The following is a 26284-nucleotide window of genomic DNA, read 5'->3' as shown; positions in this document are numbered from 1 at the left end:
TTTGTTGGAGAAATTAGGTAATTTCTTTCCCATTCGCTCAGTTAAGTTGGGGTCGAGTTAAGAACACGTGCTTGCCGACAACATTAACCTACCAGAGACATTAGCTGGTTGGCCATCCTTTAGTTTGAGTTACACATTCGAAGAATTTCATTCCACAAAGTTCAAAGCCCTCATAGTGAGCACTGCAGCAAGACAATTGCTTCTGGTTGCAGAACTGAAAGGCCTGATGCATCAGAGATCAGAGTGATATTGATCTAGCAGTTCGGTCACGTCAGGAGGCCGTGACAATACTGTAAGCAAGTGGTCAGCCCATGTGCAGCCACGCCACACGAAGATGGATAAGAAACATTACATGTCAAGATACAATTACACTACTTACATAAAAATCTGCTCACTTCAAAGACACGCGCGATCAGATGCAATAGATCAAGATAAGCTGAAAATATTACAATGCTCTAAACGGCCGTTTACACGCCTTTCTATTATGGATTTTGAAAATGCGCGTTGAAGTTAAACTTCCCCAACAGAAATAAGAAAGACCAGACAAACTGACAGACTATAAAACAAGTCTTAGAATGGACTGAAATAAATAATGTAAGCCATCTTTCTTCTACTATTTGCAAGAACACATTTATCTATCTGAAGTTCAGTAAAGTGATTATTTCCTCCTCTGTGGATTATTCTCTGTCGTGAAACTTGGACTCTCATTTTGAGAGAGGAACATAGGTAGGTGTTTGAGAATAAGGTGCTTAGGAAAATATTTGGGGCTAAGAGGGATAAAGTTACAGGAGAATGGATAAAGTTACACAACACAGAACTGCACGCATTGTATTCTTCACCTGACATAATTAGGGACATTAAAATCCAGACGTTTGAGATGGGCAGGGCATTTAGCACGTATGGGCGAATTCAGAAATGCATATAGAGTGTTAGTTGGGAGACTGGAGGAAAAAATACCTTTGGGGAGGCCGAGACGTAGATGGGAAGATAATGTTAAAATGGATATGAGGAAGGTGGGATATGATGATAGAGACTGGATTAATCTTGCTCAGGATAGGCACCAATGGCGGGCTTATGTGAGGGCGGCAATGAACCTCCGGGTTCCTTAAAAGCAAATAAGTAAGTAAGTAATTGAGTAAGTAAGGATTATTCTCTAGATCAGTGGCATTCAATCTATGGTACCCAATCCATGGGGGTCCGCGGGGTTGTGTGAAGGGATACGCATCCCACTGACTAGATTTGCAAAAATGCTGACATTTATTTTATTATATTTGTTGATAATTATTGCAGTTTACATGCTTTTCATACATCAACTCTTATATTTCTTTGCTTCAATAGCATTTTATAAAATTCTTTACTATTATTATTGTATCAATAACTACTGCATATAATAATAATAATAATAATAATAATAATAATAATAATAATAATAATAGTAATAATGGTAATAGTAATAATAAGAATAATGGTAATTTTATTTATTTTATTTATTTATATTTTATTTAATTATATTTAATGTGCTGTACAACAGCCAATGGCCAATTACAATTCAGCACAAAGAATATAACAAAAACATAATACAAAAATAATTATTACACATAAATACAATTACATTAATTACAATAATGACGATTAATGGATAAAAAATGGATGACTTTAAAATACATAACTAAGAATACTATGAGACAATGATAATTAATAATAATAATAATAATAATAGTAATAATAATAATAATAATAATAATAATAATAGTAATAATAATAATAATAATAATAGTAATAATAATAATAATGGTAATTTTATTTATTTATTTTATTTATTTATATTTTATTTAATTATATTTAATGTGCTGTACAACAGCCAATGGCCAATTACAATTCAGCACAAAGAATATAACAAAAACATAATACAAAAATAATTATTACACATAAATACAATTACATTAATTACAATAATGACGATGAATGGATAAAAAATGGATGACTTTAAAATACATAACTAAGAATACTATGAGACAATGATAATTAATAATAATAATAATAATAATAATAATAATAATAATAATAATAGTAATAATAATAATAGTAATAATAATAATAATGGTAATTTTATTTATTTTATTTATTTATATTTTATTTAATTATATTTAATGTGCTGTACAACAGCCAGTGGCCAATTACAATTCAGCACAAAGAATATAACAAAAACATAATACAAAAATAATTATTACACATAAATACAATTACAATTAATTACAATAATGACGATGAATGGATAAAAAATGGATGACTTTAAAATACATAACTAAGAATACTATGAGACAATGATAAGTAATAATAATAATAATAATAATAATAATAATAATAATAATAATAATAATAATATATTATTTTGCATAGAATATAAATCATAGTCCTTTGTTATTTGATATATAACTGCAATGGAGTTTATGGATATGAAGGTAAGAAAAATGTATTTTGGGGGTACGCTAACAAAAAAGATTGAATACCACTGCTGTAGATTAGGATGCCCAAATCAACTAATTTTAAGTACTTATGAGATTTAGTAAAATTTCAAAAACCTATAAGCTACATCAATAACTGACAAATATCTGATTGAAAGAATACTTACTGCATACATTACGGAGTGAGTTTTCTTTAAATTAGATAATCCCAGATATCGATATAACTTGTAGAATCTTGAAATTTTCCATTATTTATCATTACTTAAATTTCGTTCGATTATCCTAATTTAGAAGATAATCCACAGAATTTGAGAAGAGAACTTTCCACGTGTTCCTATGTAAACAAGCAGATAAACCTGCAAAGCTACTGGTATAAAGATGTTTGGAAATGTTGACTATATAGTATGGAGTCAGTTTTCTTAAATCAGATAATAATTATTACGAATGTGGCTTAGCCTATAGTGTTTTGATATATCGACATTAAATTTCCAGGCATCTTTCCTATACCAACAGCCTTGCAGGTTTATGCGCTTGTTTCCATGGGAACACGTGGAATGTTCACTTCTCAACGGTGGCTCTGAAATTCGACTCTGCTGCACCGCCTCTACCCATAGGCTCGGCCCTTGAGACTACTATCGCTTCACGCTGATGGGCGTTCGCTACACTCAAGTGGGGGTGGGAACTTTGAGGATCAGGTGCCCCAGCTCTTTATAATTCACAGCCAACGGTTTATTCACCTGAACCTTCCACACTACCCCTTCAGCTGGAACTGCTCACAAGAGATTTTGTGAATTGGAAAAGAAAAATAAAGAAAAGAAGAGAGAGACTATTGTGGTATTCCATTCAAACGTATGCCAAAACTCAAGCGGTTATAATCTACGTTTGTATTTTCTAACAGTCCTATTGATTTTCTTTCTTTATAGACGATGTATGAGCGGATCCTTTGTGATCAATTTCTTCCTTACTTTTTACAATCTATGAAGAGTTTTGGTATTTTATTTAACGGAGTTTTCAACTGGAGAGGTTATTCTGTGTCGAAATTCAACGTGGCCGAGGAATGGCAGACACATTTTTCGTGTAGCCTTCCATCACTGGTCAGATTCTTTCCGTACAAACCATAGACCTATGACAGGAGACCCAATGTCCTACAAAATACGCGCCTTCGTGAATTCCGAATCCAACGACTAGTATCAGAACGACAAGATATTTTTGAATAATTTCGAGGGAAAAACTGTTCCGGGGCCGGGTATCGAACCCGGGACCTATGGTTAAACGTACCAATGCTCTACCAACTGAGCTACCCGGGATCTCTACCAGACACCGATCCAATTTTTCCCTCTATATCCGCATACCTCAAAGTGGGCTGACAACCGTCAAGCAACCAACATTGAGTGCACACTAACTTAAATTGTGGTTTTCTGTTAACGAATAGTAACGTGTATTATGCAAATCAAACTTTCAGGTAAAGTTGATTTGAATAATTTCGAGGGGAAAATTGTTCCGGGGCCGAGTATCGAACCCGGGACCTTTGGTTAAACGTACCAACGCTCTACCAACTGAGCTACCCGGGATCTCTACCAGACACCGATCCAATTTTTCCCTCTATATCCACAGACCTCAAAGTGGGCTGACAACAGTCAAGCAACCAACATTGAGTGTACACTAACTCTGACTTAAATTGTGGTTTTCTGTTAACGAACAGTAATGTATATTATGCAAATCATCAGGTATAACTCCCTGTAAAGTTGATTTGAATAATTTCGAGGGAAAAATTGATATTTTTTATTAGAACGTTTCGTTTCAGATAATCTTTGACGCTTTACAAAAAACAGGATACAGGATACAGAAAACAGGATACAGGATACAGAAATTTGGTCCGAACAAATATAACCTTGAAGAATTCCTTTGGAGAACAAAAAGTTACATTTGTTTGGATTAAATTTCTGCACATTTAAAGGACAAAAATACAATTCTTTCAATCATATAATATTATCATACAGTAACACAATGCTTCCTTAAACTGATTGAGCATATTGGAAATTCACTGAATGGTTTTCCCAAAACACGATATGAAATGTTTCATATAAAACAATTTTTATCTCGAAGAGGAAGGAAAAAAAAGAAGAAAAATTGTAGGCCTACTGAACTTTTTTGTTTGAAATACCTCAAAGAATAACCCACTAAAATTAATTACACTACTTACAGTTCACTCTGTATATATTCATATTTAATGTTGCGTTAGAAGAACTGCATAAGACGTCACAGAATCCCATAGTATATCGTCTACAGGGGAGAAGGCTGGAAGGTAATCAGAAGTAGCGAAGTCATGGGAATGCATATGAAAATCAGAAGAAATAATACAGAGTGATTCAAAAGTCCGGCGACATAGACAAACTCAGTTATTAGCGCAGATAGCGAAAAATTGAAACAGGGGAAAGTTGAAATAGGTAGTTTTGAATCTAATGTGCTTGACTTTTCAACGTAGAATGCATCGTTGAAATTGTGCACTGGTACGAGCCTTAATGAGAATGGAAAATATCTGTCACCACATGCTTCGTCCTTAAAGGGGGCATTTACGTACGTTATCGCAATTATCATAGTATATTGGATAAATTACGAAATTATGACGATAATTAGCAGTGTTGCCAATACAAATTCTGGGAAAACCATCATGCAAAAATGAAATTACTCTGAATTCTTATGCTAATAATGTAAAGAAATGTGTCTTTGCACTCGCTAATCTCTGCATATAGATTATTTTTCACTATTAAATAACACGCATCTAAAATCAGCTGGAACTAGCGCAAAAACCACTAATTTGGCAGCATTGGGATTGATAGGTGTACCGTACGAGTGTACAGCCTCAACGGTATATTCTACGTTGAAAATTAAAGCACATTAGATTGAAAACTACCCATTTCCAACAAGTTTCTCCGTCCACCGCTGTGGAGTAACGGTTAGCACGTCTGACTGTGAAACTAACGGGCTCCGGTTTCAAATTCTGGTTGGAACAAATTACCTTGTTGATATACAAAGGAACATGAATTGAAAAAAAAAATGTTGAGAATCACTGGTCAGATCGAAAAAATCCAAATATGGGCATAGGACAAATTGTCGACAGGGGTATGAGAAGTAAATGAAGAAAAACTATGTTCCACTTTCAAGCAACAATTTAGAACTGTTGTATCCATCATCTAGTGCTTCTTCTTCTTTTTCTTCTTCAACACTTTTGAATTTATATCAATAAAATGTTAGGGTAATATGCTAGTTTAAACGATCGCAGCAGTCTGACCGAAGAGGGTAGGAATTCGATCTTCGACATAGTGTGATTTATTGTGGATGAACTAAATATCGAATAGATTCTCTCCAAGCACAATAATTTCACCAATCCTATACGAAATGTTTTTATAGTTTCAAAGGGTCAATACAAAATAACTACCTACCTATCTTCACAAGGAATGCAATGATGACCATATAATGTATGCGTTCAGATTTTTCTCAAGGAAGAGGACTTCCACGCAAGATAAATGCAAATGCTAAACACCACGCCTCCCCGTGGGAGCGCCCTTCCTCCATATTTGGGTACACAAAGCATTGTGTACTTTCACCACATCTCTCGGGCTCTCTATGCATATTGCAAACAGTGATGGGTCGGCGCAATCCACAATAAAATACTAGGAATAAAAGTACAGGCTGATCCCGTACAGGTTTTAAAGGCGTATGAGATCAGATAATATCCTTACCCGCGTCAGTAAGAAGTGTAGGTAGAAGAGGATGAGGAAAAAGACGAAAAATGTAAAGAAAAGAAGCAGGTGGGAGGGAAGATAAATAATATGAAAGAGGAAAATAGTAGTAGTGGCAATATCAGTACCAGTTGCAGCAGTAGTAGTAATAGTAGTAGCAGTGGTAGAACTAGTAGTAATAGTAGTAGTAGTAGTAGTAGTAGTAGCAGTAGTAGTAGTAGCAGTAGTAGTAGTGATTTTAGTAGTAGTAGTAGTATTAGTAATAGTTGTAGTGGTATTATTATTACTAGTAGTAGTAGTAGTAGTAGAAGTAGTAATAGTGGTAGTAGTACTACTAGTAATAGTAATGGTAGTACTACGAGTAGTAGTAGTGGTAGTAATAGTAGTGGTAGTGATTTTAGTATTAGTAGTAGGTAGCAGTAGTAATAATAGTAGTAGTAGTAGTATTAGTAATAGTTGTAGTGGTATTATTATTATTATTATTATTATTATTAGTAGTAGTAGTAGTAGTAGCAGTAGTAGTAGTAGAAGTAGTAATAGCGGTAGTAGCACTACTAGTAATAGTAATGGTAATACTACTAGTAATAGTAATGGTAGTACTACTAGTAGTAGTAGTAGCGGTAGTAGTACTAGTAGTAGTAGATGGTGGTAGTAGTATCAGTAGTGGTGGTAGTGGTAGTATTTGTGGTGGTGGTAGTAGTAGTAGTGGTAGTACTAGTAGTAGTAGCGGTGGTAGTAGTAGTAGTGGTAGCAGTAGTAGTGGTGGTGATAGTATTAGTGGTAGTAGTGGTGTTGGTAGTAGCAGTAGTAGTAGTGGTAGTACTAGTAGTAGTAGCGGTAATAGTAGTGGTAGTAGTGGTGGTGGTAGCAGTGATAGTAGTGGTGGTGGTAGTAGTAGTGGTAGCAGTAGTAGTAGTAGTAGTAGTATTGTCCGACCAAGTGGTTATGTCGCAGGGTCGGAGAAACGAGGGAAGACATGTGACAGTTACTTATTTTACAGGATCCTTTTCTTTAAATTATTTTAAACGGTTGTATATTACGTAGAATTACGTAGACTTCTAATTCCGAACAGCAAATATTTTCCGGCAAGAGTCTAACAACCCAGCCACTAGACTTTACAGAGAGGTCAGCAGAAACGGGTGGAGGAAATCGAGATGCGACGTAACTACTTGGTCGGACAATAGTAGTAGTAGTAGTAGTAGCTGTAGTAGTAGCTGTAGTAGTAGTGCTGGTGGTGGTAGTAGTAGTAGTAGTAGTAGTAGTAGTAGTAGTAGTAGTAGTAGTAGTAGTAGTAGTAGTAGTAGTGAGAGAAACTTTTGAATACAGTATTTGACCGTGTCCACGAACTTAACATTTCGAACGTTTCGGAACTACATACACCTTCCATTATCAGGGTAAATAGGTAAACAGGTATGACCAGAGGGGTGGTTTCCTACTCCGCTGAGCTCGTTATATACTGTATGACTGCTCCAAACAAATGAGCCAGACATAACGAACCCAACAGAGCAGGCGACCCCTCTGGTCATTCGAATCTGCCCTGATTGTGGAACTGTATCTACAGTAGTTCTGAAACTTTGGAGATGCTAAATTTTAGGACACAGTGAAATACGCAAAAGTATAGTCTATTTCTGATCACATTCACCGTGAACGCCTAAAAATTGATGTAGTAGTAGATTTTATTTAACGACTCTTTAAATCGGGAAGCTGTTTTATCATTTCAAGTTCTTTTATCATTAACAATTCTTCATTTAAAAAGATAAATTTTACAATTCATGTCAAAAAAATCATAAACAAATTTCTTATTTATGTATTCAACTGAGGGCAGGATTTGTCAACACACTCGTGATGAATAAAATTGAAAAAAAAAAAATTAAAAATTGTACAAGGTATAAGGTAAACCACATTTCCTTTCATATACTGCACTCCCAATTTAAAAATATAATTATCTATAACAAAAAAAAATATATTTCATTTTAAACATTGTGTATTAATTTAGAAGTGTTGTCTAATCACTGTACCAAATTCCAGGACAACATTAATTCAGGATATTTAATAATTAAACTTTGAATTTTAGTAAACTTATGCTTAAAATGTCAGTGTGACTTTTTATATTTATTGTTAGAAAGTTTATTGCTAGAAAAATATACAAAATTCTAGCACTCCCTTGAAAATGAAAATAATTAAAAAATTCTCACATCTTTATACTAATCAAATTGTGGAAATGTATTATTATACAACAATTAACACGCGTCAAAAATATATCTACTGTAAGAATAAAACGATAATTTATGCTTTAAATGTCAGTGTGACTTTTTTTATTTATTGTTAGGAAGTTTATTGCTAGAAAAATATACACAATTCTAGCACTCCCTTGAAAATGTAAATAGTTTAAAAATTCTCACATCTTTGTACGGATCAAATTATGAAAATGTATGATTATACAACAATTAACACGCGTCAAAAATATATCTACTGTAAGAATAAAACGAAAACTTATGCTTAAAATGTCAGTGTGACTTTTTTATTTATTGTTAGGAAATTTATTGCTAGAAAAATACACACAATTCTAGCACTCCCTTGAAAATGAAAATATTTTAAAAATTCTCACATCTTTGTACTAATCAAATTGTGGAAATGTATTATTATACAACAATTAACACGCGTCAAAAATATGTATACTATAAGAATAAAACGATAACAAATTGCGCCGAAATCCAGTTTAGAGTGCTTATAATATTCCATAAAAAGTAATTCTCTGCTATACAACATTACATATCAAATAAATTATTTAACATTGATATGTGTTACGAATGCACGTGTCCTGAAAAGTTACAAATAAGAGACAATAGTATATAGCTTCACAATCGCCCCTTAAAATATTTTCTAATTGCACAGTCTACATAAACAATACACCACACAACCGTATGGGAGAAACAGATATCGGTTACATTCCGAAAGACCGCGAGAATATTCCTGGCACTGAACACGTGTACTCACCCTTGCTGGCGGCGTCGTGCTCCTCTCCGTAGCCCGGTGCTGACAGTGTGGACGTCGTGTCGTCGCAGTCTTGGGCGTCGAGCTGCGAGGAGACGCGCAAGCTGTGGCGCAGGGGCGCCATGCGCAGGAGGCGCGGCGCTCCATTGTCCAGCGCCGTGAGGGGCCGCTCCGACACCCGGAACAGCACCATGCCTGGAACAGCAGAGCACATGGTTTATTGTACACAAACATCCAGTTTCTGCAGGCCTTCGCTCTGGTTCAAGTTATAGCGGTTATAACCACAATCCTGGTGGACATGTGTTCGATTTCAGATAGGGAAATGGAGATTTATCTCCTATTCAGTGAGCTCGGTTTGTGTTTCTTGTTTTATATTATCTCCTATTACCTTAAACGGTCTGTCTTCTCCTTGGTATAGTGGATATTATAATCCTGAAGTTCATGCATGAAAACCTACAATGTATGTATTTATTTTTTATTTATTTATTTACTAGACGTACCCGTGCGCTCCGCTGCACCCGTTAGAAATAAATATAAAGTAATTACATAATTAAAATAGGACATTTGATCCAGGGAATATTCGTGTTTGATAGAAGGATAAATCGTTTAATATGTTACTTAATTTAAATTGCATCCAAATAATTAAAATGCGATCATTTTGGTCCAGAGACACTCATTTGGGTGCAATGACAATTCTTTTAACATGTTTCTTAATTTTTATTACATGCAACCACAGCTTAATGAAGATTGACATAATTTAGATTTAATGTGTATATTTTATTTTACTTTTTTTTATTTTAGTAGGTTATTTTACGACGCTTTATTAACATCTTAGGTTATTTAGGTCTGAATGAGATGAAGGTGATAATGCCGGTGAAATGAGTCCGGGGTCCAACACCGAAAGTTACCCAGCATTTGCTCATATTGGGTTGAGGGAAAACCCCAGAAAAAACCTCAACCAGGTAACTTGCCCCGACTGGGAATCGAACCCGGGCCACCTGGTTTCGCGGCTAGAAGTGCTAACCGTTACTCCACAGGTGTGGACATTTTACTTGTTATAGGTTTCCATTGAATTATGGTAATAACTTAATTTTAACCCTTGTTTTCTACGTATTCAGTAAATGGCGCTTGGCCCACCATGGTTCTGAACCCTTCAAATAACTTAAATTATATTATATAATATTACATTACATATATATTATATTATATTATATTATATCAGAAGTTACTGTAATAACATTATAGCATTATGTCCATCTAGAGAAACTACACTTTCCACTGGTGAAATAATAATTAATTATACAAATCGGTTAATTTAGCTTCCGATATTACTTCATACAAACACAGAAACATTCTCTGTAGGCTATCTTTCATAGCTTTCGATTGTTGCTGTCCAAGGCCCCTTATAGACGAAGTCATTTGTTTTTTAATTCATTACACGGCCTTAGACGACAGTTATTTTAATTTTGAAACTCATTTATCTCATTAAATATCAGTCCTATCAAAATTTTTGAAGGAATAAAACTTATCGCAAATTAGTTTTAAAGAAACGTTTGTTATGTAACATTTTTCACAAAAATCAATAATAAGCGAGATATTTCGATTTATTTAATTCAGGCTCCCTTATAACCCCCCTTTTAAATAATGTATTTTGAATGCCATATAGCCTAAAATCTAAGTTACAACGAACTTAATTTATATTCCAATTTTCATCGAAATCCGTTCAAGCCATTATCGCGTGAAAAGGTAACAAACAGACAGACAGACAGACAGACAGACAGACAGACAGACAGACAGACAGACATACAAACAAAAATTTCAAAAAAGCGATTTTCGGTTTCAGGGTGGTTAATTATATATGTTAGGACCAATTATTTTTGGAAAATCGAAAATCACCAGAAAAATTTCGGCTATAGATTTATTATTAATACCTATACATTTATTCTGGTGTAGTTAAGGCCATCAGGCCTTGTCTTCCACACCACCGGAAATACAAATACAATAATAGAAATAAAAAGGAAAGAAAAAAACACTATAAACAAAATAAAGCCACACAAAAATATACACAGGTTGCAGTCACACAAACTTTAAATGAGTGAATAAGTATCATAATTAATTGTATCCTAACTAATTAATTAACATAATAATAATAATAATAATAATAATAATAATAATAATAATAATAATGATGTTTTATTTTCGCTGGCAGAGTTAAGGCCATAAGGCCTTCTCTTCCACTCAACCAGCCTTAATCAATACAATACATATTTAAATTACAAATATTTACACTACACTTAAAAGGTTCTCCAGCAATATTCTTAAGTTAAGTTTTAACCACTAGTAGACTACATATTTATTTAAATTTAGATAAGCCTATAAGGTAAAGTAGTAACTTAATTTATGAGCTAATTTAATTCAATCAATTATAATTAATTTAAGATTTGAGATAGCTAGTAAAATGATGAAAATTAATTTAATATAAGCTTACTAGGACTATGCTACAGGGATATATATATATATATATATATATATATATATATATATATATATATATATATATATTTATATTTCTATAATTAGAATATTAATGTAATTGCCATTAGAGGTTTTGTAAATCTATTAAGAGAAATTAATGATAATAATAAGAATGGACAGATGTTAGTTTCATTATAAGCAACAATATTAAACAGCAATTAATCTGTAAAGTAAGAATTGATGACATTTTGACCTAAATAGGCCTAAACAAGAAACTTGCAATTTTAATCTAGAGTAAAAAAAAAACATACAAATAAACACTTCTAGAAATACCTAAAAAACATTAAATAAGACAAAATTTTCCAATTTAATTTTGAATTGTGATAAAGTCCGGCAGTCCCTGACGTCATTAGGTAACGAATTCCAGAGGCGAGGTATTTCTACAGTATAGGAGGATGAGTATAAAGACTTTCTATGATGAGGAATAGAAAGAAGTGCGTGATGCCGGTTTCGAAGAGTAGTAAAAAATTGAAAGCGCGATAACAGATAGTTCGGAGTAGAAGTATGCATGATTATTCACACTGCAAATGGGTATACCTATACCAGGTGGCAGAGGTAACCAATTACACTCAATAATGACAATAAAAACACAATTAATAAAAATACAATTAATATAATTAATAATAATAATAATAATAATAATAATAATAATAATAATAGCAATAATACAGGGAGCATCCTAAATTAAATGAAGCACGATCACGCAAAATAACATTTAAAGTAAATCTAATTTGTATCTTAACCCTGAGTTCGAACTAAAACCCACGAGTATATGTTCATACCTGCACAAGTACCTTTCAGCGTTACACTCATTTCGCCGACAACTCACTCACTGCACTGGAACTACGACATATTTATCTGATTCTATCCTGATTTCACTAACACTTCAAAAACATTCCGCTGTTCAAATACTTTGCACTGCCACTATAAACTATAAAACTTCACTGACAGAAACACACTTCACGCTTCACTGACACAACACACTTCTTCACTGATACAATACTTCAAATAACAAAATATCAATACAACCTTTAAATAGTATGTATAATATACTTACCGTCTATTAGTAAAGTCCTAGGCCTATTTTTAAATACATTTTTGGTTATTAGTAAAGCCTTATATACAATATATTTATACTCGTAATTCTGACCTCTGACTTCACATTCATATTACAATCACGTATTTTATTCGTAAATTGACACTTCAGGTTCTCCCACAGTTTTGTACAAGGTTCTCCAAACTACAACGCAACTTCTCCACCATGTGTGTTGAGCGGGACGTCTAAATACTGTTGCAGGCGCTCGACATCAATAAGTATTGTGGAAAGGTTGTGGAACATGTCCTGTATTTCTATGAACTTCAGTACTGAGAAACAGAAAACAAAAGAACGAAAGTGGCAAGAATTCATCGCACTGCTGATTGACGAGTGGAAAGGAACAGGACACGAACTCCGTCACCTAACGACCAGACTCATTGGATTCCATCACAGAATATGCTGCAACAAGTCATTCTAAGAACCAATGATTGCCATGTGTGTGTGACTTGTATGGTGATGTCTGGGTAACTTATACTAAGAAGAACAACAGAACAAATTTAATCAATTTGTTTAGATTCCCATGTATCATTGTACCTTGAAGACATACAGTAGATATCATCAGTGGCGTGCGGTGCTACTTCTCGATGGGGAACAGGTCAGAAATAATAATAATAATAATAATAATAATAATAATAATAATAATAGGCCTAATATTAACAATAATATTAGTATGTATTATGATTTAGCACCATTACCAATTCCTTTTTTATTTTACGTCATTTACAACTTAATCAGAAAAAGAATATGTTAATATAAAACAAATTAATCATATAATATTATTGTTATTATTAGGCCTAAACATATAATACCGTTATCTAAAAATAAATAAACCTAAATTAAACCTACAATTTACCGCTTGACGAGCACCCACTTTACCATTTCACAGAATTATAGTAACTACTTTGAAAATGTCTTGTATAAGATTTTGTTTTAGTTTTAAATTCTGTAAAAAGACGTGTAGGTTTGCCATTCAAAACAACCGCGCTTTTCTCAACAAAATTGGTCGAACTAAACGCTCTCGACTTCAGCTGATCGATAACACAACACTCGCTGTCTTGGTTCGCATCAGGGCGCTTGCGCTCGGTCTCGTTGAAGTTGGAACAGGCAGGAGTCACCTGTTCCATTGCCATTATTTCGTCAGATTTCCCTCAGGCCGTGAATGCGTAAATCGTACGGATTTTTTAAGACTTATTGTATGATTTCACACACTATATCATGTCAGACGAAAAACTCTTCGAACTTAATTGTTTTCCGAATTATCACTATATAAATAAACTAGCTTGATGAAACAGTATATTCCACACTTCTCAATACTCCGCGAGGGAAGAGGTAACTTTACAGCTTCCAGCGATACTCGGGTAAGTTCGTGTCCGCTCGAGCCTGCTTCGGAGAAAACATTGCTTGCGACTCCCACGCACAGCAGGCGAGAAGGGCTTGAGTCGTTTTCACTTCACTGCAATAAACCTGCTAACGATAGCTGTTTTCGCTTTTCGAAAACTGCAAGTAGGCCTATCTTTTAGAATGAAGTATAAAATATATCTCTCAATCTCAATTCAGGGGGCAGGGAGGAAGGGAAGGGAACAGCCTGTTCCCTCTGTTCCATGGAGGAACAGCCACTGGATATCATAAAATTTTTCAATGTATACATGAGAATAAAAGCGGTAATGGTTAGTTCTTCTGGAAGAAAGCTCCGCTTTCCTTGCTGCCAAACAAGCGAGCCTGGGTCAATCCCCGATTCGGGCCAAATGGCATTCGTGAAAGACAAAGCTAATATTTTTTATATATTTTTTTTTACCTTTTTCATACCAGAAAAATTTCCTCTATATTTCTTCTTATTATCTTTTATGGTTACTTGCTCAAACGGGTGTGCGCTACAGCCATAATATGTATTTGTTTTGTATTATATGGAGTATTAAATACTAGAAATAAAAAAATATGAGGCCTTTCTTTGTGTGTTCATTCGCCCGCCATAACACGAGGAAGAGTGTCCTCATGTTATATTCAAAGATCGGTAGATGACACTGATGGCGGTTCTAGACGACGCAGAGGCTAAAAGATGCAGGTAGAGAGGAACCGAGATGTGGCGGACAGCGGAACCAGCCCGCTGGGTACTCATAACTGGCATGCAACTCGTTTATTATCATTGCTGCTTATTTTTAATTCACTGAATAAGCTACATGATCATCTGTCACTGTAGCTATGTAGATATCGCACGTCTTTTCAAACCAAGCAGTCCCGACTGCGGACGGATGCGGCGATTTATTTCCATTTCCAAGGGACTGGGTGCTTGTCCCTTGTCTTGTTTGTCCTGTAATGTCTCCGCGATGGTACGGTGTAGTGCCAACCCCACGACCTATGGGCCCGCTATGTGAATTTGTCTTGTGTTTGTAAAATTAAACAGGGTGTCCCTAATTAGACCGACAAAATTAGGGAGCAGATAGATAATCTTCGTTGAAGCATATTTTTTTAAGGAACCCATGGGCTGCGACGCTTCGTTTCATTGTAAGAAGGGGGAAAGGATAATCACTCTTATCAGTCCAAGAGGGGTGTGTCATTACTACTATCATTCGGTTTGTTTACGTCCGGAGCCCAGTTTGTTTACTTCCATTGGTAGATCTCTTGTTATCTGTGTGTACAGAAAAACGAAAGAAAAACACGCACTTGGTGTTTTAATATACGTATAGTACTGTATTGTCTCATCACAGCAACAAGTGCTGGAACACACTGTACGTACATTGAAACACCAAGTGCCGTGTTTTTCTTTCGTTTTTAGGACAGTATTTTTTCTTGGTATACACACAGAAGTACTTTGTTAAACTGCATCCATTATTGAACACTAAGCGAGTGTTTTCCTTTCGTTTTTCTGTACGTATTTTTTCTTTGTTTGGATTAACACACAGAATCACGTGACACAGAATCGCTTGTTATTTGCACATACCTACTTACTTTATCCTACCTGTAATTCCTTCTTGCACTGAAACGAAGCGTCGCAGCCCATGGGTTCCTTAACAAAATATGCTTCCACGAAGGTTATCTGCTACTTAATTTTGTCGGTCTAGTTTAGAGACACTCTGTATACCCTTCCCTACACCGCATTAGTGTAAAATGATAAAACAAAGAAATAAAGAAGAAAGGAAAGAAAAACGAAAAAACGAAGGAAGGAAAGAAATAAAGAACGAACGAAAGAAAGAAAGAGGACAGATGATTATCAATTGAGATAGTAGGATTTTGGTGACGAGGATAAAATCAGAAAGATATCGCATTATACTGTACCTATTCATATAGCTCAAACCCGAAGGTATGAGATCAAGAAGACCATCCAAACGTTCGAAAGATAAGTTTTAAACATTTCTCTTGGAGGTGGAATGATCTGATGAGACCTATTCTTGACGATAATCATGAATGATGATAGTCGTCATAATAATGATCATAATCAACAATTTTATTACTAATATAATTCCTGTAACAGTAGGCCTTCCTACACAACTGTAGGCTAATAACAAAAATCAAATGATCAAGAAAGAAGACCACATACTGCCATGTGGTTTTGATCAAAGAGTTCTGGTATTTTTGAAGCGTGGCGTACTTCGTATATGGTATGCGGAGCATGCACGTGTGGAAGCGGGGTTGTGAAATCGAGCGGTTAGCATGCTCTGGGATGGAAATGTGGCCTCGCCCGACACCCCGATGTAGCTTCTTGCGACCCCGGCTTTTTTTCTTGTCGATTGGACAGTGCCTGTGCTTTATGGCGCAATTAATTTTTTGTCGTTACTTGAAGCTAACGATGTTCCGTTTTCTACTATCTCCTGCAGAGGCGTCAAAACATCTCTCACATCTTAAAATATTCTGGATTATGACGTCCTTTAATTAACTACAAAGTGAAGAAAAACTACATAAACCAACTTTTTGAGATGATAGTTGGAATCAATGGAATAGTAGGGTACGCGCAAAGACAGGTACTACTGAAATTATGGCTCGGCTACTGCCTATGTTTGTCTAGCAACCAAGTATTTATTTATTTGCCAGAATATTTAGACATATTGTACATTCAATGTTTGGCTTAGTGCTTAAATCTGTGGTTCCCAAACGTTTTGAAGGCACGACTCACTTTTGGACGAGATTTCTGCACGCAACCTCCACTACCGAACTGATAAGGTACTTAACCCCATTCGAAAATTCAAATCCCTGTAAAATCGAAAACAACGACAATTTTACTCAAAATCAGTGGATACCACCCAAAGAGCGACCAAAGCAGAAGAACAGAACGCAACAATGACATCAAATATTACGAGTACTTACTTACTTACTGGCTTTTAAGGAACCCGGAGGTTCATTGCCGCCCTCACATAAGCCCGCCATTGGTCCCTTTCCTGAGCAAGATTAATCCAGTCTCTACCATCATATCCCACCTCCCTCAAACCCATTTAAATATTATCTTCCCATCTACGTCTCGGCCTCCCCAAAGGTCTTTTTCCTTCCGGACTCCCAACTAACACTCTATATGCATTTCAGGATTCGCCCGTACGTGCTTCATGCACTGTCCATCTCAAACGTCTGGATTTAATGTTCCTAATTATGTCAGGTAAGGAATACAATGCGTGCAGTTCTGTGTTGTGTAACTTTCTCCATTCTCCTGTAACTTCATCTCTCTTAGCCCCAAATATTTTCCTAAGCACCTTATTGTCAAACACCCTTAACCTATATTCCTCTCTCAAAGTGAGAGTCTAAGTTTCACAACCATAAAGAACAACCGGTAATATAACTGTTTTATGAATTCTAACTTTCAGATTTTTTGACAGCAGACTGGATGATAAAAGCTTCTCAACCGAATAATAACAGGCATTTCTCATATTTATTCTGTGTTTAATTTCCTCTCGAGTATCATTTATATTTGTTACTGTTGCTCCCATGTATTTGAATTTTTCCACCTCTTCAAAGGATAAATTTCCAATTTTTATATTTCCATTTCATACAATATTCTCGTCACGAGAGATTAATCATATACTTTGTCTTTTCGGGATTTGCTTCCAAACCTATCTCTTTACTTGCTTCAAGTAAACTTTCCGTATTTTCCCTAATCGTTTATGGATTTTCTCCTAACATATTCACGTCATCCGCATAGACAAGCAGCTGATGTAACTCTTTCAATTACAAACCCTCTCTGTTATCCTGGACTTTCCTAATGGCATACTCTAGAGCAAAGTTAAAAAGTAAAGGTGATAGTGCATCTCCTTGCTTTAGCCCACAGTGAATTGGAAACGCATCTGACAAAAACTGACCTATACGGACTCTGCTGTACGTTTCACTGAAACATTTTAATTAATCGAACTAGTTTCTTGGGAATACCAAATTCAATAAGAATATCATATAAAACTTCTCTCTTAACCGAGTCATATGCCTTTTTGAAATCTATGAATAAGTGATGCACTGTACCCTTATACTTCCATTTTTTCTCCATTATCTGTCGAATACAAAATATCTGATCAAAAGTTGATGTCGAAATATTACATGAACATAATTTTAGTAGCCTATTTTGCTGGTAATTTCGGACACTTAAATATCTTGAATAGTACTAATTTAAAAGGTCAAGATGTTAACATAATAATAGCCAAATCAAAAAATGTATAAAGAAACTTGATTTCTGGTCGACATCACTTGACAAAAAGGAATATGATGCATTTCAGTGCATTAAAGAACTCTTGGAAAATTTAGCTACGTGTGCTACGACAAATAGTGAATTTCTTTTGCAAACATGCTATTCAATTTGCACGATTCTAAACAACAGCTCTTTTTTAGTATTTTCCGGAAGAAATTAAAAAATGTCTGTCACAGATGAATACTAAGTCAATTTTTATACAGGTTCATTCAACTGGCTAAAATTCAGAAAATATGTACATAGAAGGTGAGTCAGGAGGAATGGTACATGGTTTCAGGGGTGATAATATTGCTGATTCTGAACAAAAAGTTTATATAAACATATATCCTGTTCTTAACGGTTTCGGAGAAGGGAACGGGAAAAGCGTAGGTGATAGTCAATTAAAACATTGTTACCTCATATATATTATTTTAATGTACCGAAGTACATATGATATTTCCATGCATATATTCTGCGTCATCATACGATGAAAGAGTAATGGAACGGAGAAAAATATAATGTACTTCGGTACATTAAAATAATATATATGATATGCGTAAATCACTTCGTGATTTAAGACGGCGCTTATTCCGTCGGATCCCGGCCAACTAGTCACTCATAACGAGTGCACCTCAGCACATGTGTGGACTTCGGTCCTACGTTCATAGACATCTATGACGTAGTGCAGAGGGCGGCCACTAGAGGGAACCCAAGAGTTGGAACTTAATCTGAGACGATTCTGTCCGACGTCGGGATGGTATCCGGTGTGGCTTAGTGGATAAAGCATCAGCACGTAGAGCTGAAAACCCGGGTTCAAATCCCGGCGCCGGAGATAATTTTTCTCCGTTCCATTACTCTTTCATCGTATTGTTACCTCATGTTCTATTTAATTGTGTACTTTTCTTTACGGAACATGTTCAAAAAGTCCACCGTCATCTTCGATGCTAATCTTCTTGCAGCTTCGTATTAATGCAATTTTGAATCACCCGTCCACACTATCAGACGCGTGCAATGGCTCTGGTTTTATAAATATTTTATATCTACAAATCCGATAAATTCGCTTTTCCGATGCTCACGTAGCAAACGGCCACATAAAACAAACCGTTAAAGTTAACGTATAGCGAAATACTATCGATTGAAACGAACAGCGCATCAGGGATTCCAATGACGTCGCCACGCTGCTGTGACCAAGGCAATTTCAGTGCCTTGTGCCCTTCTTGAGCTCACGGGCAGAGGCGATGACCGCTCACTTGTTTTTGTGTCTCGCTCGCCTAAAACGTGAGAAATACTGCGCAAGGTCGCAGTCCAGTGCTCCAAGTTCTGTAATACAGCTTTCTGTAATATCGACACCATGTCCTGTTGACAGTTCAGTTACTTTTATTCACTTTCAACAACTGATGGTTAATTCATAGCCTCGCTGAATATGAAATTGATGCCGCTGTAAGTACAGTTATTTTATCTTTTCAATTACCATTACTATTCCATGATGTTTGTAGGAATTCCTGAGATTCTGACATGAGACTACATGGACTCAAAGAAGAACTCTTCTACACGTAGGATCCCTTCCTCCAACTATCCACCCACCAATATTCTTCTATGCACAAATCCAATACTCCAGAAATTCATACATATATTCATTGGTATTACCCGCCAGTCCAAATACCAATCTGCCCACTAGTCCAAATACCAATCTACAAGCCAGTCCTAATACCAATCTACCCGCCAGTCTAAATGCCAATCTTCCCGTCAGTAAAAATACTAATCTACCCGCCAATCCAAATAATCTATCCGCCAGTCCAAATACCAATCTATCCGCCAGTCCGAATATCAATCTACCCGCCAGTCCAAAAATCAATCTCCTCGCCAGTAAAAATATCAATCTACTCGCCAATCCAAATAACAATCTATTCGGGAGCCCCAATAACAATCTATCCGCCAGTTCGAATATAAATCTACCCGTCAGTCCAAATACCAATCTATTTGCCAGCCCGAATACCAATCTAGTCGCCAGTCCAAATATCAATTTACCCGCCAGTCCAAATACCAATCTACACGTCAGTCCAAATACCAATTTACCCTCCACTCCGAATACCAAATCCACCCGCCAGTCCAAATACCAATATACCCGCCAATCTAATGACCAATCTACCGTCTATCCGACAACCAATCTACCCGCCAGTTCGACTACCTAACTACCCGTCAGTGCGACTACCTAACTACCCGCCTATCTGATGAATAACCTATCTCCCAATCCGACGATCAATCCACCCGTCAGTCCAGACGACCAACTTACCCGTCAGTTCGTTCACCAGTCTACTCGCCAGTCCGTCGAACAATCTACCCGTCAATCCGTCAGCCAATCTAACAGTCCATATGCTGACCCATTTACCCGTGGCGCATTATATTAATTCTGTTTTTTCTTTCCACCTCCCACTATATGAACATAAAGTAAAACTCCTCTGAGTTAGAATCAGCAATATACATCTGTGTATATAACTACCCAATCATAATTTTTTTATCTATCTTTCGGTCCGATGATTTTTAAACAATAGTCCACAAATTAAAATATTCTACCATCGATACACAACCATCAGTTTGTCGACGAATCTCATGTCAGTATATCGATTCATTATCCGTAGTTATTATTCTACCCATCCATCTATCCATCCATCCACCCACACACTAGTCCATCTATCTATCTACTAGATCACTCATTCACCCATGCAGTTATCACTCCATCCATCTGTCCATCCATCAATTAGCCATTTATTTACAGTGCTTCAACTCGATTTATGTGGAACCTAAGGAATAAAAGAAAATGACAAGAAAAATCGATATAAGCTTACTCGGACAGTGTTTTCTACGACTCTTGTGCCATGACAGATACGGTATTACAGGTACAGCCCGGATTCAAATCGAGTTCCATTAGTGGAAGGTCATCAGATGACTGAGCTACGACTGAGCCTGAAGTTGATGTAGAATGACTGAGATGATCCACATACAATTCGATTCAGGTAAGATCTTATAACATTTGATTTCATGTTGTCACATATCCCCACGATTCAGTCTCGAAACTGCTACTTCCTTTCTTTCCCAATCGATAGCGCCGGAGGCTTCCCGTGTTAGAGCTACCAGTATTTCTTCATTAGGGTGGTCTTACGCTTCCCTATTTGATTCCGAACGTCTCATGTTGTTCGGCTTTACCCTACGTAGGTAAGTCTGCCACGCCCATCAGCGCTTCGTACTGGTCTTCAAAGTCCCCTTTGCTTGTTACTGTTCTCGGTTATTTTAATCCAGTATTCCTCAGTCGGCCGTTCCTGGGGTGGGCAGCGATTAAAGCATCACTTTGGAACTGTGCAAAGGCCGCGTTTACCACAAGTTCAAATCATGCCTAATAAATGGATGTTAAATGTTAATGAGATCTCCCGTGATGGCTGAAATGGAGAACCCTGCATCATGCCGTTCCACGTCACGGAGACCCTTCGTGTAATTCTTAATTTAAAGGTATAGAATGCTCAAAATGAGTTAAAGATAAACCTCGGTAGAAGTGTGAATTATTAGTCAAGAGGTTATCAATGCAGACTCTCTTATCGGTTATTTAAAAAAGATGTATAAACAATACCCTTATCTAACATCGGCAGAATTGGCGACAGCGCTGACAGTCCGAAAATTCGCCATGGGATTACCTACAAATTACAGTTGGGTAAAACCTCGAAAAAAACCCAACCAGATAATCAACCAAAGTGGAATACAACCCTACACGCATGTACTGTACATTAATAGGTAAGTAGGTAGGTAGACAAAGTTTGAAAATAAATCCAGTAAATGTTCATAAAAGTATGCAAAAAAGAAATAACAGGCTGATACATAAGTTCGTGGCGCTTTTGTTTTCCAAAGGAATAGGGCTTTTGTAAGAAATTTGTTTGGTTTTGTGAGATATAATTAATGTCATAGCATTTTTATTAAGGTTATTTATACAGGCTTTAACATCTAATGAACTTGCATTTTACATGTACACTGTAACCTAACCTTTTCACGTATTTATTATTATTATTATTATTATTATTATTATTATTTATTCCAATAAATTAAGATACTGTATTTTCTTTCATTGCCCGTCCGCATGTTGCTAAGATAACAAAAGCTGTAATCCAAGAAATCGGTTGGGAGTTTATTCCACATCACCTTATTCTTCTGATCTTACTGCATCAGATTTTAATCTTTTCCGATCTGCATTCAAAAATGTCTGGGGAATCCCCTTTAATAACGAAGGTGCTTTTGAAAATTGGCTTACGTATTTTAAACTAAAAATCACCGGATTTATTCGGCCAGAACGTTGGGAGTGAATCATAAACAATGCAAGAGAATATATTATTGATTAGTTTATGTATTTTATTTATGTAAAATAAAACTGGATTTAATAAAAAAGCAACACATTTTTGCATCAACCTAATAGGTAGGTCTACTTAAAAAATTAAATCATTAATTTACTTTTTTCGCCCATTAATATTAGGCCTATTACAAAAATAATTATTAAAATAAGTTTAAGAAGAAAACTTGATTATCCAACTCATATTATATACAAAGAATTTAAAGTTTTATCAAACAAATTTATATGTACACAATTTTGAATTTGTACCATAAATATCAAACTGAATTTATATCATTCGATCATTGCCACAATACAGAGAGATACAACATTTCAAATTTGGGCCCTAAAATAATTTTTTTTAAATATTTTATTTGGTTGAGTTGCCACAGCTATGAGCTCTCTACATACAAAAAATTAATATTTTACATCAAATAGGAAAAAAGTTAAAAAAAAAATACCATCCTTTCCCCTTAAGTATGATTTTGAACTTTGAACTTGCGCAATATGTTTTCATGTCGTCGGATCGTAAAATTTCCGTCATAGAAACTGCTATCCCAATTTGGGACTTGGTTCAAGTCCACATCTGAATTTTTCTGGATCATAACATTAGAGCAGGCCTAGGCCTACACAGTGGGACTAACTTTATTTTTGAATCTGCACACCGCCGTGTCTCCACCTAAGGCAAGCTCTCATTAACAACGTACATTATACAAAAGGAACTCCAACACAAACTGTGACTTTCAGGCAGCGTTAAAACTGCGCCGTAACTGTTGCGTACACCGCAGCCGGAAAATTAAAGATATATGATTACTACAAGAATAATACCAACTTCACAATGTCCCCACGTTGCGAAAGTTACACGCACTTCACTTCGAGAAAAAATTAAAAACTATATTAAGTATTATAAGCCCCGAAAGTTGAGAATGTAACGACGCTTTCTTCGTCGCATGTTTTTCTGTTTGACCTCACTAATGAAGACCACCGCCCTCTTAACGACGTCTGCAGGTTATCGCCTCTTTTTCTGTAATCAAACTGATGCGGGAGAAATAACGACCCGGCAAGCAGCAAGAAGCCAAGTTTTCGTCCTACTTTATCCCCGCCTCGTGACTATGTATTTACCTGGGCTTAACTGAACCGAAAGCAATTTCATGCAGCGTCCCATGTACCTAAGGATTAGTTCGTCATGGCCTCCTTTACAGCAAATATTAGTCACGGCTACCACTTGCCACCTGAATGGTTGCCATAGAGATCTATTTGCCTTCCGGTACAGAGGAATAATAATTAAAACTAATAATATCTGCATACACAGGACGGACCAATTAACTTTGAGATGACAGTGAAACTACCAGCAGTGGTCAACTTGCGGGTAAAGAGTCACTATTGAGAAATGTCAATTAGCGACAAAATCAGTATAAATCAATATATTTTAATGTGCTTCATGTTATACGGAGTGCAAAAAAAGTAATAGGGAATTTTAAGAAATACAGTATTCTTGGGCGAATCCAGAAATGCATATAGAGTGTTAGTTGGGAGGCCGGAGGGGAAAAGACCTTTGGGGAGGCCGAGACGTAGATGGGAAGATAATATTAAAATGGATTTGAGGGAGGTGGGATATGATGATAGAGATTGAATTAATCTTGCTCAGGATAGGGACCTATGGCGGGCTTATGTGAGGGCGGTAATGAACCTCCGGGTTCCTTAAAAGTAAGTAAGTAAGTAAGTAAGTACAGTATCTATGACTGTGTGTAAAGTCTATATAGGAATTAGAGTAATGGAATTAGGATAAATACGTAGCTACAATTTGCTACAACATTTTAAATGTGTCTAATGGACACATATTTTATATAAATCAAATAAGCTATGAATAACAGTCAGTCCTCCATCTGTATGCGAGAAATGCCAAGCTTGTATTACCTTTCCACAGTTAACGCGCTTGTTTCTTGTCCAAGTCGAAGCACAACTGAATAATGTTTTTAAAAATATAATGCAACTCCCTATGGATTTTAATAAACTCTACCAAGTAGGTTAAGTATACAGGATGGAAGTGAAATAATTTTGCAGATTTCCACAGTGAATAGTTCATGTTGTATGTAACAAAAAACTATAATATATTGGTAGAAAGTTCATAGTTTTTTTCTACTTGGGGCCTCACTGGTCATGGAATTAGCATGGCTTAGGGCACCTTAGAGACATCACAATCACAAGACAATAGACAAACACCCAGTCCTGTGGACGGGAGATAATTTCTTTCATTATCCACACCGGGAATTGAACATCGGACCTATTTCCCTATTGCAGTTAAATAATTTATTGTAAATCCTCCAGAAGAGCGGTAGCTATGACGACGACGATGAAGATAATAATAATAATAATAATAATAATAATAATAATAATAATAATAATAATAATAATAATGCAGAATGTACTATTAAGAGGACAAGTAAAGAACTATTTTTAAAGCACAGACAATTAATTTATACTGTAGGGTAAAGGTTGGTCACATTGTGATAGTTCTTTTTGAGAATTTATTACAATTTTACTGAGCGAAAGAAGGACCGGTTTTGTGCAGAAACTTGTCCACGAACATTCTCTTAATATGTTGATCCAAAAACCCGATCTTCCTCTCGCTCAGTAAAATTGTGATAAATTATCAAAAAGAACTATCAGATATTATATTACCTTTTCCCTACATAAGCATATGAGAATACCCCTTAAATATTGTTATTGATATTTAACCATATATAACGTATGTGAGTAATGCCAAGCTTGTATTAACTTTCTATAGTTCGCATGTACGGGTATCGTATACTAGTCTGTTTTGCGTCCATGTCAAAGCACAACTGAATAATATTATTTTTTAAAATATATGCGTTTACAGACGGATGAGAAACACAGCCTCCCGAGTCCTGAGATATTTCTTGTTTTATTTTTAAAGATCAACTTAATTCTACATTTCAATAAGAAGTCACTGACATGGGAAAAATGCTGAAAAAATATTTCAGGTTACAGTTTGTGCACAAATGTAGGTATATTACACTAGACTTCGGGTCTCTGCACATAGATTTTATATCATAATCATGTATGAAGTAGAGTATATTATACTCTCAGGACTCAGAAAGATAGACTAAAAACCTCTTCCGCAGGAGGTCAGACTTTGGGTGCTGAACAATCCTGTGATATCTAATTGAAAAAATATTTGAAATATATAGATATGTATAGTGGCACTTAATGATGGACAAGACTGTACTTTTCTCCAGGTTATCACCTTTTCCCAAATATAAATAAGCACTGAAATGAGTAACGGGTAAGAAGTGTATCGCAATATGCACCGTCGTGCAGAAAGGAGAGAGATCAAACACACCCAACAGCAGTCACGGATGCACGCTAGTGCAATGTCTTATCTGCCGGTAAGAGACGCTAGCCCGAGGGTGTACTGTTCTGATG

The 26284-nt window shown here is 35.8% G+C and overlaps 1 protein-coding gene across 1 annotated transcript in view; it reads right to left on the bottom strand.

Annotated features, from left to right (window-relative positions):
• LOC138692956 (uncharacterized) overlaps positions 1 to 26284 on the bottom strand; it is a 390101-nt gene that overhangs the window by 192613 nt on the left and 171204 nt on the right. The window contains exon 3 of the mRNA XM_069816368.1: positions 9206 to 9397. Coding sequence (XP_069672469.1) covers positions 9206 to 9395 — 190 coding nt within the window. The 5' untranslated portion in view covers positions 9396 to 9397. The remainder of the gene's footprint in view (positions 1 to 9205; positions 9398 to 26284) is intronic.

Source organism: Periplaneta americana, chromosome 17 (genome assembly GCF_040183065.1).
Source record: "Periplaneta americana isolate PAMFEO1 chromosome 17, P.americana_PAMFEO1_priV1, whole genome shotgun sequence".
In the NCBI taxonomy this organism is placed as follows: domain Eukaryota; kingdom Metazoa; phylum Arthropoda; class Insecta; order Blattodea; family Blattidae; genus Periplaneta; species Periplaneta americana.
This window is presented reverse-complemented; position numbering and strand designations above follow the sequence as displayed.